This window comes from Portunus trituberculatus, chromosome 47, assembly GCF_017591435.1.
Source record: "Portunus trituberculatus isolate SZX2019 chromosome 47, ASM1759143v1, whole genome shotgun sequence".
NCBI classification, from domain to species: domain Eukaryota; kingdom Metazoa; phylum Arthropoda; class Malacostraca; order Decapoda; family Portunidae; genus Portunus; species Portunus trituberculatus.
The window spans coordinates 20,018,401-20,036,496 of record NC_059301.1 but is presented as its reverse complement, the minus strand read 5'-3'; the positions used below and the strand labels follow the sequence as shown (position 1 = coordinate 20,036,496).

Here is an 18,096-nt window from a genome sequence, read left to right as displayed (position 1 = left end):
GCACACCAGTCACCTATTATAAGAAAATTCCCAACAACCTCAATATTTTTTCCCTATTACTCGTATTATATATGATGAAGTAAACTTTTAATGTCCACTTCCATTCTATTAACTGGACAGTAACAGCTTCCTGACGAGGTAACTTACCATGATTCTTTTCAGACAGGAGTGAGCGTGTGGCTGGAAGGAACATTTCCATCAGCTCTGGCACCTTCAATATAATTCTCAAGGCACATACAGCAGCCTTTTTCCTTATGTAAGCATTGGAGGACTTTAGAAGCCTCTCCACCTCTCCTGCCAGATCCCGAGACATCTCTGGAGAAGCTATGGCCCCAAGGGTGCAGAGTGCCAGCCCTTGTACAAACTGAGTTGAAGAATTCAGGTCACTGGAAATCAACAATGTTGTTATCATTAGTAATATTAAGTTGGCCTTTCTAAAATTCTTTTTCTAAAAAATTAGCAATGAGAAAAATAAGGTCAGATGTACATGGTGGAATGTTAAGAGAAAGATCTTGTCTGAGTGGATGAAATGTGTGAAAGAGAGCAGTAAATCAAAATTGCAGCATTATGTAAGAATAAATAAAAGACCTATATACATGAAAATAGTCATTTGTAAGTATATATATATATATATATATATATATATATATATATATATATATATATATATATATATATATATATATACAGTAAGTCCTCGTTATACGGTACATATGCGTTCCTGAAAACCTTACCGCAAATCAAAATTACCGTATACCGAACCCATTATAACATGTAATTATAGGGAATGCGTTCCAGCACATCAAAATACATGAAAATAGTCATATAAAAAAAATTGTAAAGTTTTGGGGCCATTATGGGTGCGTCATTGTGAGTCGTGATAATATCCACAAAAAACACACGTAAGGATTACACTTGTGTTCAATGGGAAACGCTGGAAGAGACTGATTGTTGTTGTGACGTCATCCATGTCACACTTCCTACACCACCCGAACTCAGTGCTCACTGACAGCTGACTTTTGGAGGGACATTCGGGCACTTTGGCCTGATGCCTGAGGTTTCCTGTTGTTTACATATTGTTTGTGGACACTGGGCTAGCTGGAGTGTTCATCAAACTCTCCACAGTGCTCTAAGCAACTAAATATGTCGAACAATTGCTCAGTGTTTGGATGCAATAACACGAACAGAAAAACTGCAGGTTTAGGCATTAAGTATTTCAAGTTTCCCCAAGGAAAAACATTGCAGACAGCAGTGGATTCAAGCTTGTTCCTGAGGTGATGTGTTCAATGTAGACAATGCAGTGATATGTTCCATGCATTTTACAAGTTCTGACTACAAGGATGATTTAAAACATTCCCTCTTAGGCAATGAGGCATCCAAGAGTTACAGGCCACTGACAGATACTAAAGTTCCATCCCTTAATTTGCCTCAAGGTAGGTTAAATTGATGAATTTTCTAAACAATTATTGTATGCCTCTGTACTGCTTACAGTGCTATATAGCCTACCTGTGAAGTGAAAGCATTACCAGTGTTATTTAGGTATAACCCTACTTCAGTTTCAGCCCCAACTCATTTTCACTGATGATGTCATATCATTTTTGCCAAAATATGTGTAATTTAGAATTAAGAATCTAAATAATAACATTAAGACAAATAAGAAAAACATAAATCATGCAAAGGTCAAAACAAAACTAATGAAACTGACCACATGAATGATATGTAGTTTATTTTTCACTAGGACTATATTTCCTGTTTTCTTTTGTTGTTTATGTTATGATTAAGTGGATTATATTCAATGACAAATATTGAATATTTAGGCTAACATTATGAATGGTGTGAACTTAATTTTTCTTTGTATTATGACTACTGTTTGCCATAATTATTATGAATATATTTGTGCTTACAATAGACTCTTTAATATTCCATTTACCTATTCATCTAATTAGTAATGCATTTAAGTAATATGTAATACAGTTAAAAAAAAAAAAAAGGAGGGGAAGAGATAACAGGCTCCAAGGGTGGTGAAGTTAAAGTCAGTACTGTAAGTGGCGGGGAGGTGTGGTGTGGATGACGTCATCACCCCTGCTCCCCTGCGCTGGGCCCTCTCGGATGACATGAGCAGGTACCGTATCTGTGAATTTTTCTTACCGTATATCGAATCGTGGATAGTAATTTCCAAATACTGTAACTGAATTTACCAGATAAAGAAGTACCGTATAATGAGGACTTACTGTATATAGTTCATTACAAATATCCTGGAATAGATGAGCATGATATAAAAATTTATGCAAATAAACACCTCAAACTGTGTAAGTGATGTAATGGTACTTAAGGATAATCAATTTACCTTGGACAAAAAAAAAAAAAAAAAAAAAAAAAAAAAAAAACTGGAAATTTCCATAGAGTAAGACATGAATGCTAACACTTGAACAAATTCCTACACGGTATATTGCAGTTTCAGTCACATCTGAAATAGAATAGACCTTAATCTACACCACTTACTTCTTCAAGGAATTGGTAATGAGAAGATGGACATCCTGCCTTTCATCCAGCAACAGCATGGCCCCTAGGTAACCGATACGCTTGTCTGTGAACCGTGGTGAGGCTATCAGCTTGAGGCACTCCATCTGGCCAAAGTGAGCTGGGTACCTGTGTCGGATAAAATAACTCCTTCACTAACTCAATATTTACATAGAAATTAGCTAAGCAAATATTAGGCAGTACAACACAGCTGAAGATATCTTGGTACAATCAAAAGAAACAAGTCAACAAGGGCAGGAAATGTCATGCACTCAATACATAACAGTAACAGTTACCTATGATTAATAAAAAATAACAATAAATGCATATATCCATAGATGAATGCATTAATGAATAAGTACAACTTCTGTGCAGTCTTCTGCGAGACGTCCCACACGTCACTATGCGACTGAGCTGAAAAGTCCCTTATTACCTTGATTTTATTACATTTTGCAGGACGTAATTTGTCAATCTATTAACACACAATTAATGTAGTCAATAAACTTGGCAGCAAAAGTGTAGGAGACAACCATTGTTATTGTAATTTCTTGAAAACCAAGCCAAACTGTTCAACACCTTGCTGAACACCAATATTTTTTCTATGGTATACAAAATGTACCTCAAAACAAGTCTTGCATGCCTCTAAAAATTTCTAACTTATATAAACAGATATGCATGCTAATACTTTGATAAAGAGCTTCTTGCATAAACATAGGAAAGTTAAAGCAATTAGCTCTTTTCAGGACAACAGCTGAGTACAGAGGCATCAGCAGACAGAATGCTTGAGAGATCCCCTTGACATAATATCTTGATACCTTCCATTCATAGCTGAAGACTTTGACATTCACCCAAAATATATATATATATATATATATATATATATATATATATATATATATATAATATATATATATATATATATATATATATATATATATATATATATATATATATATATATATATATATATATATATATATATATATATATATATATATATATATATATATAAAACAGACCTGCTCATTTTGCCACTCACATTCTGGCTCTCTATTATATTCCTGCAACACAAACATTTGGTTTAACATATAGCAGAGTATGTCACCACTGTAGGATAATAAATGAAATGGAAAATATCTCAAGGAAGAAAGAAAGAAACCAGCAAAAGTCACTGTGGTACAGGAATATTTCTAAGGACTATATACATATATATATATATATATATATATATATATATATATATATATATATATATATATATATATATATATATACATATATACAGGTAACTCTTGATTTACGCGTGTTTAATTTATGCATTTTTGTTAATACGCGACTGAAAAAATATTATAATTAATTAAATTTGCACAATCGGTTTGCTTATACACGATTTGGACCACATCCCACATCCCCCCTATTATCTATTGTTTCTTATGAGAATTACAGGTTTATTTTATGCGAATTTTGAAATACACAATGCCTCTTGGAATGCATCTATCGTGTAAATCGAGAGTTACCTGTATATAATACAGTGAACCCTTGGACTTGGAACAATTTGCACTTGGAACAAAAATTAAAATCATTTTTACCCTCAGTGTTGAAGCAAATTTCAGACTTGGAAGAACCACCAATTTTTTTATTAATTTATTGTTATTATTATTTATTATTTTAATGCTATGGCCTACAGCACCCGTAGGTTTATCTAAAAAGTATGTATAGGAAGAGCTGTTCAATTTTCACCCATTAGTGGTGCAGACAATTTTATTTACAGTGGTACCCATATTAGGGCCCATATCACTACCCAAATGCATCTTTGGTGTAACCACCTACAACCTGGGCATCATGGCGACGTGTAGGTAACTTTAAACCACTCAATAAATGGCAAAGTTTCTAAGCTGTATGTGGTGGGATTCGAAGCTAGGCATGGATGTCTGCCTGATCCCATACTCACCATCTTATCCACTATGCCACTGCCTCCCTATAAGTGGCTGAATCTGGCAAATCCGGATGACACTAGCACCACTGGCAAGAGATAAACATCAGTTGCCATATTGTTTTAATTCTGCATTGTGGCCTTGCTCTTATTCCCAGGTGGGGTTACGACATTTGACCATAGTCACTTGACCAGGTAGGTTGGTTGAGTAATATTTTATATATATAAGCACAGTCAACTCTAGATTAACGCAAATTTGAATAATGTGATTTCAATTTAACATGACTTGATTTTTAAGGAGAGAAAATTAAATAACGCAATTTATTCAATTTAACGGGGGTTAACTAGACTTGATATCGTCGAGCACACCCACGCTGCTTCTGGGGGGAACCACACTGATATGCTCTCGGCTGGATTCTTAAGTAATACCTTCCACCTTTGTCAGTTGAAGGGTACCGTCCAGGAGAAATTAATATTCTTAAGAGTGAATGCTGCCTTCTCACAGCTTGGGAAGGCAACGATCAAGCAGAATTTATCTTTGTTGTGAAGGTGTCTTTGTCATTACCTCTACATAAATTTTGCCTAAATACTCATTATTAGTAGGGTTTTTTTTGTGAACTAATTGACTCTAGAAACATAAAAATATATAGGTTAGCATTCAAATAGCCTACTTTACAAAAATTGTGATCGGAACCAAATCCAGGGGGTGGAATCCACGAAACTTGTCAGTGGTGCATCGATAATAACAAAGCCTCAGCAAAAGAACAGGTCTGAGAAACAACAACTGTCAACAAAATTGCCGCTGCCAAGCTTCAATCACTGCATCTCCATCTCCCAAGTTTTCTGTCAGAATATTACTTAGCTTACAATCAGTTGTATGTCTTTATTGCTTGATAAGTACCCATTTATGTAGATAAATGCTCCACTGTCCCCTTTCCATAACCTGCACATTTTCAGAAGGTGGTGATTCTCTCCTGTGTTAAAGCCACTATATAGCCATCTGTGCTTTTTATTTAGAGACACTTTTCCTGGCTCACCAAGTCTACCAATAAATCATGCTCTGCAGAAGTAATAGGGCTAGTTTTCTTTGTAAAATTCTCCATGTTGCCTGTGGTGGAATGATGAGGCTGCGTGGTCTGAATTGTGTAGTTCAATCAGCTGATGTGATGGTAAACAAACACTGTTACCAACCACCACCAAATTATACTCATGGTTTATTTCGTTAAAAGCATTTTATAATAATATGGGATAATACTCCTGGCATATAAATTCATAATCCACACAGGACTAAGTGACTATGCTAGTGATAGTGCTGCCAAAACCCAGTATATCCTTAATGCCTGGTTAAGTGACACTTGCTATGAAGCTCGCCACCTAAAGGTAAATAATACTGATTTTACTTAGTTCAATTCTTATTCACTTAGGTAAAAATTTGAGGTCTTGGAACGGATTGAAATTATTTACATTGCTGGTGAAGCCTTGGGATGGTACCCAATCACATATCTTCATTATTATTATCAGTATTATTATTATTAAAATTGTTATATTGGGACTATTATGTTTATGTATGTGCCTTGTGCCTGCACTCTATGTTTTCCTGCTCGCCTCAGCATCTCTCTCAGTTGATGGTAGTGTCTTGCACTGCTACACTCTCGTACACTCCATCCTTGTTATTCTGCATCTGGGTGGACTAATAATACACTGTGTTGCCCACACAGTGTTTGTAACTTCTATTGTAAACCTTCTGGACTGCTGTGTGTTAGTCAGGTGCCCATACCTGTAACAGCCTCAAATACAAAATCCACCCAGAAATAAGCATCTGTATTAGTACCTACATAATGCCAAGCCTCCCTTAACCTCCCACACCATCATCTACAGTTAGCATCGAAAGTGATGGCATGGTTTTGTTTTTGTTTCATAATGTTTGAAGTCTTGAAAATATCCATTTTTATGGTACTTATATCAACTCCAATACTTTGCTGGGTTGCTTTTCCTCTTAAGGTAGCTCTGAAGATGTTTTGGAACTCATAAATCTAGGTTTTCTAGGAGAAAAGATTCCAGGTTCCTACAGATGTCATGGATATGGGTGATGAGCTTATCCACTGTAGAGGTATCACAGCCCCGTAATTGACATTTCATCAAGCTCCAGATGTCCTCAATTGGATTAAGATCCAGACCATTTCCTGTGCAGTCTTTGATGTAGTCAATGTCAACCCATTCTAATCAGTTTTTAATTAGTTTGGCAGTGAGAGCCGGTGCACCATCCTGCATGAATATTTAACTTTAGCATTTAGTGAAACAATTCTCCTGATGGTCAGCAAGCTCTAGATACCATTCCTTGTTAATAGAGAGATTCTTTGGCAGTACTACTAAAGTCCTAGTCCTATGATACCCAAATGCCCCACACACCATCACACTACTTTGGTGTTTTACTGTTCCCTACGTGTACTTAGGGAAGTAAGCATCTGAGTCAGGAAATAATCTCATTTTCCATCCTTGGTTACCAGTCACCATGAATGTTGCCTCATCTGACCACAAGAAAGTTTTCCACTTCTCCAGATGCCAGTATTTGTGGCAAAATAAATGGCTTTTCTTCTCTTGTGAAACTGTTAAAATAAGCTTCCTTGGTGGTGCACAATACTTGAATTTTAGGTTATCTTGAAGGTGTTTCTGAATGGTACACAATGAGACATCCTGAGGGATACTTGGGTTCTTTTCTTTTAATTCTGTAATAATGATGCAAGGTTCATTATCCACTTAATGCTTCAGGACCTTCAGAATCCTCATAACAATTTTTCCCGCCATGAGTACTGGTGAATTCGATCCCTTATTTTTGAGGGTGTTTTGTTTCACACCCAAAGTGATGGCATGGTCTCTCAGGCACCAAGACGTTGGGTGCTGACTGTACTGTATGTGTGCCATGTAGCTTGCCACTAAAAGATAAATAACATTGATCATACAAAGTTAACTTCTTATTCACTAGGGCAAAAATCTATGGTCTTGGAATGGATCAAAATTATATATATTGTTTCCTTTGGGAGAAATGGTTTCAGACTTGGAACAATTCAGATAAGGAACAGCCAGTCTGTGTAGCTATCTCCTTCACTGGATGGTCAGCCTTATAGATGGTTATCACTGCCGTCATGTCATCATGTGTAGTAACCCTCCTCGCCATTAATAAAACAGAAAAATAAGCACAAAGCACACTAAAATAGTCACAAACACGTGATGTCATGCGGGAGCAACAAGTGCACAACCTCTCCTTACAAATGCCATAGGCACACTGAGTGTTACTATGCAATCTCTCAGTGTTGCTAAGGTACCAGTGTTGCCACAGAAAACTAACTAACATATTGCGTTGCATTTTGATGGTATCCTTAGAGGTAAAGTAAAAAACACAAAAAGCCTGTTCACCGCCAGTTTGACAAACTGACTTTCCGTACTGACTGTATATACATACATACATACATAAATGCATATATATATATATATATATATATATATATATATATATATATATATATATATATATATATATATATATATATATATATATACAGTGTTCCCTCGCTATTTCGCTGTTCAACTTTCGCGGCTTCACTATTTTGCTGTTTTTATACATACTCGTAGATATGTTCTGTGGATTTTTTGCTATATCACGGGGTCTGTGGCATCACTTATTAATGCTGTATGTACAGTAATTCGGAAAGTTGGTGTGTTATAACGACGACAATGTACGTAAAGCACTATACATGTATTGTTCGTATACATATGCAGCCTCACCCAATTCCCTTGTTGTATCCATGGCCCATAGAATAGAAGGTCAAGCTATGTGCAGCTCTAAGGGGAAAAGAGCTGGGGCTAGTGACGTCAGGGGGTTCACCAACAGGGGAGCTTCCTCCCAGGACCTGTCTTTCTTGCACGGAAACCTCACGCTCTCCCTCTCCCCACTGAGCAAATCATACTTATCTGGCACAGGAGACAAGTTTTGTGAAGGCTTCTCTGCCTCCTATTACTGCCCCACATTTTCTACTTGCCAGCAAGTCTCTCTCTCTCTCTCTCTCTCTCTCTCTCTCTCTCTCTCTCTCTCTCTCAATTGTAAGAGCACTCTCTTTCTTTCTTTGACCATTGTATCATTATCATATTTAATGATCTCAACACTTGCTGTTATTAATTATTATTATTATTATCATTATTACTAATATTAAACTTTTGCTCTTATTATTATTATTATTAATATAGTGTTGCTGTCTTCATTATTATTATTATTACTATTATCATTATTATCATTTAATTTTTACATTATATATATATATATATATATATATATATATATATATATATATATATATATATATATATATATATATATAACAGAGGCAATTTATATCTACACAAGTAACTGAACAGGGACCTCTCAATAATTAGACATCAGAAATTTACTTCTCAATAACTAAACATCAGAAATTTACTAATGTCTTAAGGTGCAAAATTACCAGGAAAAAAAAAAAAAAAAAAAAAAAAAAAAAAAATGGTGGTTTTCATTTATCACATACTACATATTATATACTACTGATAATTAAAACAGTCACGCACTGCACAACTCAGCATTGTGAGTTGTGAAACAGAGAGAGAATGAGAGAGAGAGAAGCACATGAATACCTACCAATCAGTTTGCTAACTGAACCAACGTCCCCACTCTGACTACTTGTGAACCTGCTGACGCCACGGATGCGCATATCAGACCCATTTTGAATGCCTCATAGGTCGACATTCTATTCCATGGGTCTGGGTTGTATCTTGCCAGTCTCGTCCATGCTGTTGACTGTCTCGCATACTGTATCTTAGTGTTATGTTCGCAATAACTTTTTTGTTTAAGTAGTGATTCGTTTAGATCTTACAATGCCGCCTAAGCCCTGTGCCCCTGTAAAAGCTTCCTCTAGTGAGCCGAAGAGGAAGACGAAGATGATGACCATCAGTGAAAAAGTGAAATTTTTGCATATGATCAAACATTTTCTAATAAATATGTTTAGCACTAGCTTTTTATTCATTTAATATTATAAAATTTCACACTAAATTATATACCTGAATTCCTTCACACAAGTTAAAGCTTGAATGGATCAACTCACCCCAGCATGTGTATATACAGAAGTTTGGCAACATTGCGACATCTCCACACAGAATCCTCTTCCCTGAAAGTAAGCCGAATGTATGCACACTCTCTGTTTACCACTGCTCGCTCCTCTGCTGCAGTTTTGGCTGACCGGATCTGTCGTATTAGGTCCCGCAGCCTTATAGGGTTAGGCTGACGTACTGGGAAATGAAAGACACATTAAAAGGAATCACTTATTACTTATTCTATGTCACTATTGAGAAGGATTCATCAACTTACAAGTACTATATGGTTATAAAGATATCAATTCTACCAACAATGGACAACCTACATCAACCCACGCATATTAGTACAACCACACCAAAACCACAATGCAGAATATGGGAGTCTGGTTACCAATATATACTTAGGTGTTACTTTTGATGGAATACATACCATCATTCAAGCCAGACTAAGTTATATCATCATAATTCATACATTTATTTTTTCTTTCTTTTCAAAATAATACCCATCAGGACATTAAGAGCACACAGCACACACTACACAAGAGAGGTCTATGCATTTTGCTCTATTTTCTGAATAGTCATAGCACTACTTTATCATAGATACAATCCTTCTACTCCAGAATATTAGCTACCAACTATATTCTTATCCACAAAGTATATCCTAAGGACATACAACCCACATGATAGGAATGAAGAGTTGCAAACATAATATGGATGTGAAAGCATGATTAATGAGGAAACTATGAATCTTTAAGCTACACTGTTTTCTTTCCCATTTTTGGAGCAGGAGAAAAATACTGGAGAGAGAGAGAGAGAGAGAGAGAGAGAGAGAGAGAGAGAGAGAGAGAGAGAGAGAGAGAGAGAGAGAGAGAGAGAGAGAGAGAGAGAGACATAATGTATGGCAATGATTAGAGCAACCTTTTCTGTCATGTCAAGAGTATACTGCATGTGTTAAAAAAATCACCATCATCATCATCTCTCTCTCTCTCTCTCTCTTCTCACACACACACACACACACACACACACACACACACACACACACACCCTTCAAATTTTTCTCTCTCTCTCAAACATTCACAACCTCCACAATTTCAGCATGCAATTTTATCATGTTAGTATAAAACACACAAGAGGCATGAAAAACACAATTATTTCCATTCAAATGACGCAGTATAGTTTGTGGCAAAAGCATGGCATCACTGGGCACCTTGGCTGACGACTCCTGATAAGGGGACACCAGGGTGGGCCTCCATTAAACCCACAACAGCCACACCTATCAGGTACGAAGGCAAGCAGTGAAGGTAGTCAGCTGGGGTGGAATTAATTTAATGTGTGTGTGTGTGTGTGTTAAACAAATACTGCTTTCAATATTAAGTGCTTGCAGATACTCAATTCCTTTTATTTCCTGCAGTATGTAAGACCAAAGGAAAGTTTTGACTGTCCTGCTACTCATGTTGCCTACTTGTATATGTATGCACAGGTGTGTGTGTGTGTGTGTGTGTGTGTGTGTGTGTGTGTGTGTGTGTGTGTGTTTACCTAGTTGTAATGTGCAAAACTTGAGTCATGCTTATGTCTTGTCTCTAAATATACATGCTTTTGTCCATTTTATTAAAAAAAAAATCATACATATCCCCTGCATGCATCAAGTCCACAAATAACTGAAATCAAGCATCAATATGTGATTTATAACTAACTAATATTCATTTGCTTGGTTCACCTAATATATCAATACTAATTATTCATTTCCTTGGCTCGCCTATCAGTTTACAATTGGTACCTCCCATTTTTCCAAGATTCCTTAGAAATTAATTTAAAAAATGGTGTAAATAAAAGGTTTGGTATGGTGTGTATGCTTGTATAGAAAATCATATGCTCGGTTAGTGACTGTCAGCTTCACACTCCTAGTGATACTTATGAGCTGAAATTATTCAATATATGAGAAAGATTGTGATCTTTCATATACCACACATGCCATCCTCTTGCTCAAAGAAGACAATAACCAGGTACACATCAGTAAAAATTTTCACATTTTCAATAGGGAGCAAGACTAACACTCATTAGTGACAGGCTATGAAGTTATCACTCAAGTTGCAAGCAGTGTGTGTGTGTGTGTGTGTGTGTGTGTGTGTGTGTGTGTGTGTGTGTGTGTGTGTGTGTGTGTGTGTGTGTGTGTGTGTGTGTGTGTGTGTAATTCACCTTGGTCACCTGCTGGTCATCCAGCCAGTCTTCCCCATTATGGAGCGAGCTCAGAGCTCATAGACCGATCTTCGGGTAGGACTGAAACCACATCAACACACAACATACACCAGGAAAGCGAGGCCACAACCCTTCGAGTTACATCTCGTACCTATTTACTGCTAAGTGAACAGGGGCCACACATTAAGAGGTTTGACCATTTGCCTAGCCGATTCAAACCCGGCCCTCTCGATTGTGAGTCGAGCGTGCTAACCACTACACTACGCAGTGTGTATTTACCTAGTTGTAGTTTATAGGGCCAGAGCTTTATGCTAATATGGTCCTTCTTATTGCTCTCTAAATTTGTCACACTTCTCATTCACCCATTTTCTGTGCAGAAACATAAATGTGTGTGTGTTTCACTGTTTGATCTGCTGCAGTCTATGACGAAACAGCCAGACGTTACACTACGGAGCGAGCTCAGAGCTCATTATTTCCGATATTTGGATAGGCCTGAGACCAGGCCCACACCACACACCGGGACAACAAGGTCACAACTCCTCAATTTACATCCCGTACCTACTCACTGCTAGGTAAAAAGGGCTACACGTGAAAGGAGACACACCCAAATATCTCCACTCAGCCGGGGAATTGAACCCCGATCCTCTGGCTTGTGAAGCCAGCGCTCTAACCACTGAGCTACCGTGTGTGTGTGTGTGTGTGTGTGTGTGTGTGTGTGTGTGTGTGTGTGTGTGTGTGTGAGAGAGAGAGAGAGAGAGAGAGAGAGAGAGAGAGAGAGAGAGAGAGAGAGAGAGAGAGAGAGAGAGAGAGAGAGAGAGAGAGTAATGGAGGTCATAAATGAATGGTAAAGTATCTATGATAGATAAAAATAAATTGGGAAAAAAAAAAAAACTATATGAGACAGGTCTTCAGCCTTTTGGTAAAAATGCTAAGCACATCTGTTGTCAAATCTGTTAGTAATGCACACCTGCCTCGTTTCCCTCACACAAGTGAGCAGCATGGATATCCTGTGTAGTGGCCACAGTGCTTATTAGCAATAAAGGAGGAAAATTTTTGCCACTGCCATGCCACAGACTCCTCCTCAGCTCCTTTCCCTCTTTTCAGACAGACGGGGCATCCTCTCAGTCTGCTTTTGTCTCTCTAACACACAGCTGATGATAACTGAACAAATTGTATTCTCATGAACTAGAAAAATTAAGAGTCTAAATGTGTTCCTATGTATAATTAGTTTTTTCTAACATCATCTTTGTAGATTTTTTCTTTTGGAAGCATTACCTGATCATTATCATCAGATAAAAACTTCAAAACTGGGTTTGCCTTATACTAGATATCTCGTTATTTCTTTTTCATTTTTCTTTCAATGTTTCTCTTTCTAATGTACAGACTTATCAACAATAGGAATCAATAATAAATGCTATCCTTTTCTAATATTGAATAGATTCTCTCAAAATTATAGCCTAAAGCCTGCCCAAGAAAATACATTACCAAAAATTCTCAATTATACTATTGATACCATTTCAAATGCCAAAAAGCTAAGGATTACAAGGTAAATACCTTACTAAAAAATTCCATAATTCAAGGGTTTCTCAACCATTACTACTCACTTATCACAGCTGAGAGAGGAAGCTGGTCTGAGAATGTTGGCAAGGCAGTAATAAACTGGTACAAATGTGCGTGGCTTGCGAGGCATCCAAAATAAGGGGATTACATACCTTTTTCATATACCTCCTTACCTTTCTCCACCGCATCGTTGATCACCTGTTTTATGCTCGACATTGTGCCGAGACTAAGAGCAGAAAGATATAAATTAATAAATCTATAAACTTTGACAAGTAAATAGCTAACAAAGGTCAACATTCAATATAAGCAATATTATCAAAAAATGCAGAAATGAATCTAAGAAAAACTTTTACCTCTTATCATGGTTTACCTCCACACACACACACACACACACACACACACACACACACACACACACACACACACACACACACACATATATATATATATATATATATATATATATATATATATATATATATATATATATATATATATATATATATATATATATATATATATATATATATATATATATATATATATATATATATATATATATATATATATATATATATATATATATATATATATATATATATATATATATATTCTCCACAACCAGATTTCTTGGTTTATGAATACCTATAGCTGTCGAACATATCACAGTATTTCTATTTATTTTTTTCATGTTTAGTCACCAGACTACACACAAAAAAAGAATGAATGCCAAACTGATGTGAAGTGGCAGTGTATCTGCACAGTCCTGTTTGACTCATTCCTCAGTAAGGATTAATAACAGTGAAAAAAGCCAAAAGCATTTTTAAAGAATTTCCTCCTTTTACAACATTGGTCTCTGAATTTTTTTGTATTTGTGAATAAAATATATTTTCGTCTCAGTAGAGGAAGAAGGGGAATGAGTCTTGTGTCTGGCAGCAATTATACGGCTGTCAGCATGATGATGTGGAATACGAATATCAAGCACAAAGACGTAAAATTATGGAATCTTGAATGTTAAGTTTAAATGTAAATGTTTTTTCTACTATATCAGATACTGTATATTCATCTGTTTTGAATCTTACTGAAGGGAAACCAGGAGATAGATATTATACACAAGGTTATATGTACACCATTAAGGCTAGAGCTTCTCTGAGTCTGTCAACCTAAACATGCTCACTGCTTCTCAGACACACACCCAAAGTCTATGATTTAAGCTGATAATTAGCCACCTCATGATCAACTTTAGAATCAGATGGAAGAAAAGGTTAATTACAGGCAAGGAAAGTGTGGGAAGACATTTGCACCCCCCACCCTCTGGCCTCTAGTGCAAGTCGCTAACCAACCAATTACACCAGCTCTGCTACTCACGTGTGAATTTTTCTCACATAAAACTTTGTTAAATGCAAGTAGAGATGCATGAATGAAAAGAAATATCTCTAGAGGGCAGGCTGTGAATGCTCTTTTGTGTTTGTCCTTGGAACTTGTGAATCCCCACTAACCAAAATCCAATTTGAGAATATACAAAACAAAGATTGGAAATAAAAATTTCACTAACCAGAAACAAATTTCTATCCATCCTTAGTACCACTGCCAGATAATAATCAAATATCAGCCATGGTTAGTGCAACATACTAATCTTATCAACAGCATGAATTTATGATGAATAATTACATATATATATATATATATATATATATATATATATATATATATATATATATATATATATATATATATATATATATTCATAAAAGTAACATCAATATGGTAGCAATGGCACTAACAAGGTTGAGTCAGAGGAATAGCTACAGCCTCTGTTAAATCATACATGTTAAGTTGTGGTTATCATGCTCCAGTAAATTTTTTATAAAAGGACTAACCAAAATTTGCTTTGAGTACCTAAGATACTCATTATTTCTTTTTGTTCATTTAAATTATTTACTTATTTTTTTTTTGTCATATACGGTTATGCACATAACACGTCATACTTTATTTTGCTTCTTCTCACTAAAACGTCAGGAATTCCTCACAGAGAGACTTATGGGTGGAAAAGCAATCCTAATCTAACCCTGCCTAACCTAACTTAATATACCCTAACCTTACTTAAACTAACCTAAACTACACACATCACCTAACAAAAATTCTCAACGAATAGCAATAATTTGTGACAAAACTTCAAGAAAGTAATAAAAAACAAGACTTCTTTATGTGCAGAGCATTATGATACTCTTCTAAAATAATAGCCATGCCCCTTGTCAAAAAATGGTTACATCATGGCAAGCTAGTTTCTTCCAAAGAGATGTCAAAGGAGGTCAAACTTCTCTCAGGCAGTTTTTAATTCAAGTTTTCGTAAAATCTAAGTTTTAAGGCAAGTTATCTTGGATAAAATCATTAGAAAAAATTGAGATGAATGACATTGCACAGTTCTCCTTCTTTACACCCACGTAAACCCTCCAGAACAAGTGTACAAGATCATTACTGCCTATAAGGAAGTCTACCTCATATCTGCCAAAAACACAGTTATGAATACACGCACAGCTCGAAGCTGGATAAGCCCTGGAAAGTTTGGGGCATCAGTAATGACATGATGTCCATACATTACGTCAACTCTTTGCATGGGGTGATCCAGGCCAGTACTGGAACACACCGGATTGCAACATCTAAACACCAGTGCGGCGACTTACCTATCTCTCGCTTTGTTCATGTGGCTCTAGCTTGTTACAATAGCATACTTGGGTGTGTCAGAAAATGTTTGAAACGACAAGTAATAGGACAATGTTGACATCGTCTGACTGGCCAAAATGGCAGCTCCAATCCTCTCCCCAGTATAGCCCGTCAGTAAGAACTCTTGTTCGTTTTCGAGCAGCATTCCTCAGTCACCAACACGCTTCAGCCCTTACCCTCACCACACACGACCCTATGCCCTACCTGGAATCACCTGAGGCGTAGAATATAAAGGTTTACTCAGGCATCTGCCAGAGTTTAGTCATCTGTGTGTTTCCGGCAAGGTGGAACTGCTGCCACTGCCATCTGGTGGGCCACGGCTGGCTTAACAGAGCACCTGCTGCCAGGGGGGACCTCGACCTTGCCTACACCATGACCCCTTCAATCTCGCTGGGCTACTTTTAAATTGAGTGCTACATTCTCAAATATCTTGGCGCCATATTTCTATTACTTTAAATATGCTCTAGATACTGGAAGTTTTGTGCATTATCTTCTTTGATATTTACATTATTATAATTAGTGTTTATATACAGGTATGGGATCTGTTAATCGAGCAACTCGCACCTATTTTTCTCATATTCACTGATAAGCAATCCTTTCATCTTGGGTTCTCCTCTCATTTTTCTTCTCTCTATCTCCATTTTGAGTGGTCTTTTCTCGTTACTTTTCCTCTATCACTCTTCACAAGGTACCCGTGTCGTATAAATCTTGATTGCCTCTAGAGGTCATGTCTCACATCCCATGATATCAGCCTTTATCTCCATCCTCATCTCATTTAATTTCTCCACAGATGCTTCCATTAGTCCTGTAAGTAGTTTTAATTTCCGGTTATACAATATTAATTCCTGATATAGGTATACTTCTCCAGCTTCTCTATTCCACTTGAAATTTTCCAGCTAATTAGCTATATGTAAGAGGGAGGAAAAAAAAAAGTTGCCAGTCCCTTTGCAGGTCTGAAAGAGTTGACCGAAATAAATGGCTAAATGTCTTGAAACCTCCCTCTTAAATTAAATCGTCATAAGAAAGCTGAAAATACAGAAGCAGGCAGGGAATTCCATAGTTTACCAGAGAAAGGTATGAATGATTGAGAGTACTGGTTAACTCTTGCATAAGCATGTTGAACAGAATAGCTGTGAGAGGAAGAAGAAACCCTTGTGCAGTGAGGCCGCATGGGGAGGGGAGGCATGCAGTTAGCAAGATAGAAGAGCAGTTAGCATGGAAATAGCGTTAGAAGAAAGCAAGAGATGCAACATTCCGGCGGTGAGAAAGAGGCTGAAGACAGTCAGTCAGAGGATCGGGGAGTTGATAAGATGAAAAGCACTTGATTCCACCATAACTAATAAAACTGTGTGAGTGGAACCTCCCAAAGACGCGAAAATTACCCCTACATGGGCGGATAAGGCCTTTGTACAGAGTTAGCAGTTGGGGCCTGGGGGGGGGGTGACAAAACTGGTGGAGACGCCTTAGAACGCCTTCATAGATGAATTGTGAAGTTTCCAGTTTAGATTATGAGTAAAGGACAGACCGAGGATATTCAGCGTAGAAGAGAAGGGCAGTTGAGTGTCATTGAAGAGAAGATAGTTGTCTGGAAGGTTGTGTCGAGTTGATAGATGGAAAAGTTGAATTTTTAGTTTTCTCTGCCACAATCAGCAATTTTAGAAGCAGAAGTTAAGCGATCTGTGGCGTTCCTGCGAGAACTGTTAACTTCCTGAAGGGCTGGACGTCTATGAAAAGACGTGGAAAGGTGTAGGGTGGTATCATCAGTGTAGGAGTCGATAGAGCAAGAAATGTGATTAGGAAGATCATTAACGAATAATAGGAAGAGAGTGGGTGACAGGATAGAACCCTGTACCCTGCTGTAACAGGCAACACACTATAAAACAAGTACAAAACAAATATAATCGTATTCTCTATAAGGACTACACAGAGAGAGATAATTCAAATGCATGAAAAGAATCCAAGGCAACTACACAAGTCGATGAAGCATTCTGAAAGAATATGAAGTAAATTCTACTATTCACGAGTATACAAACTTCAACGTGCAT

At 36.9% G+C, this 18,096-nt stretch overlaps 1 protein-coding gene across 5 annotated transcripts in view; it reads right to left on the bottom strand.

Annotated features, from left to right (window-relative positions):
• Window positions 1-16,392, bottom strand: part of LOC123520472 (AP-1 complex subunit gamma-1-like) — a 44,453-nt gene extending 28,061 nt beyond the window's left edge. Inside the window, exons 1-5 of one of the 5 annotated variants that reach the window (XM_045282724.1) lie at window positions 16,256-16,392; window positions 13,480-13,553; window positions 9,583-9,766; window positions 2,503-2,649; window positions 148-386 (exon numbers count right to left, since the gene is read on the bottom strand). In XM_045282724.1, coding sequence (XP_045138659.1) covers window positions 148-386; window positions 2,503-2,649; window positions 9,583-9,766; window positions 13,480-13,543 — 634 coding nt within the window. In that variant the 5' untranslated portion in view covers window positions 13,544-13,553; window positions 16,256-16,392. Of the gene's footprint in view, window positions 1-147; window positions 387-2,502; window positions 2,650-9,582; window positions 9,767-13,479; window positions 13,554-16,011; window positions 16,172-16,255 lie in introns of those variants that run through there. The other 4 variants (XM_045282725.1, XM_045282726.1, XM_045282723.1 and 1 more) reach the window with 4 other exon arrangements.
• Between the last annotated feature and the right edge of the window lie 1,704 nt (window positions 16,393-18,096).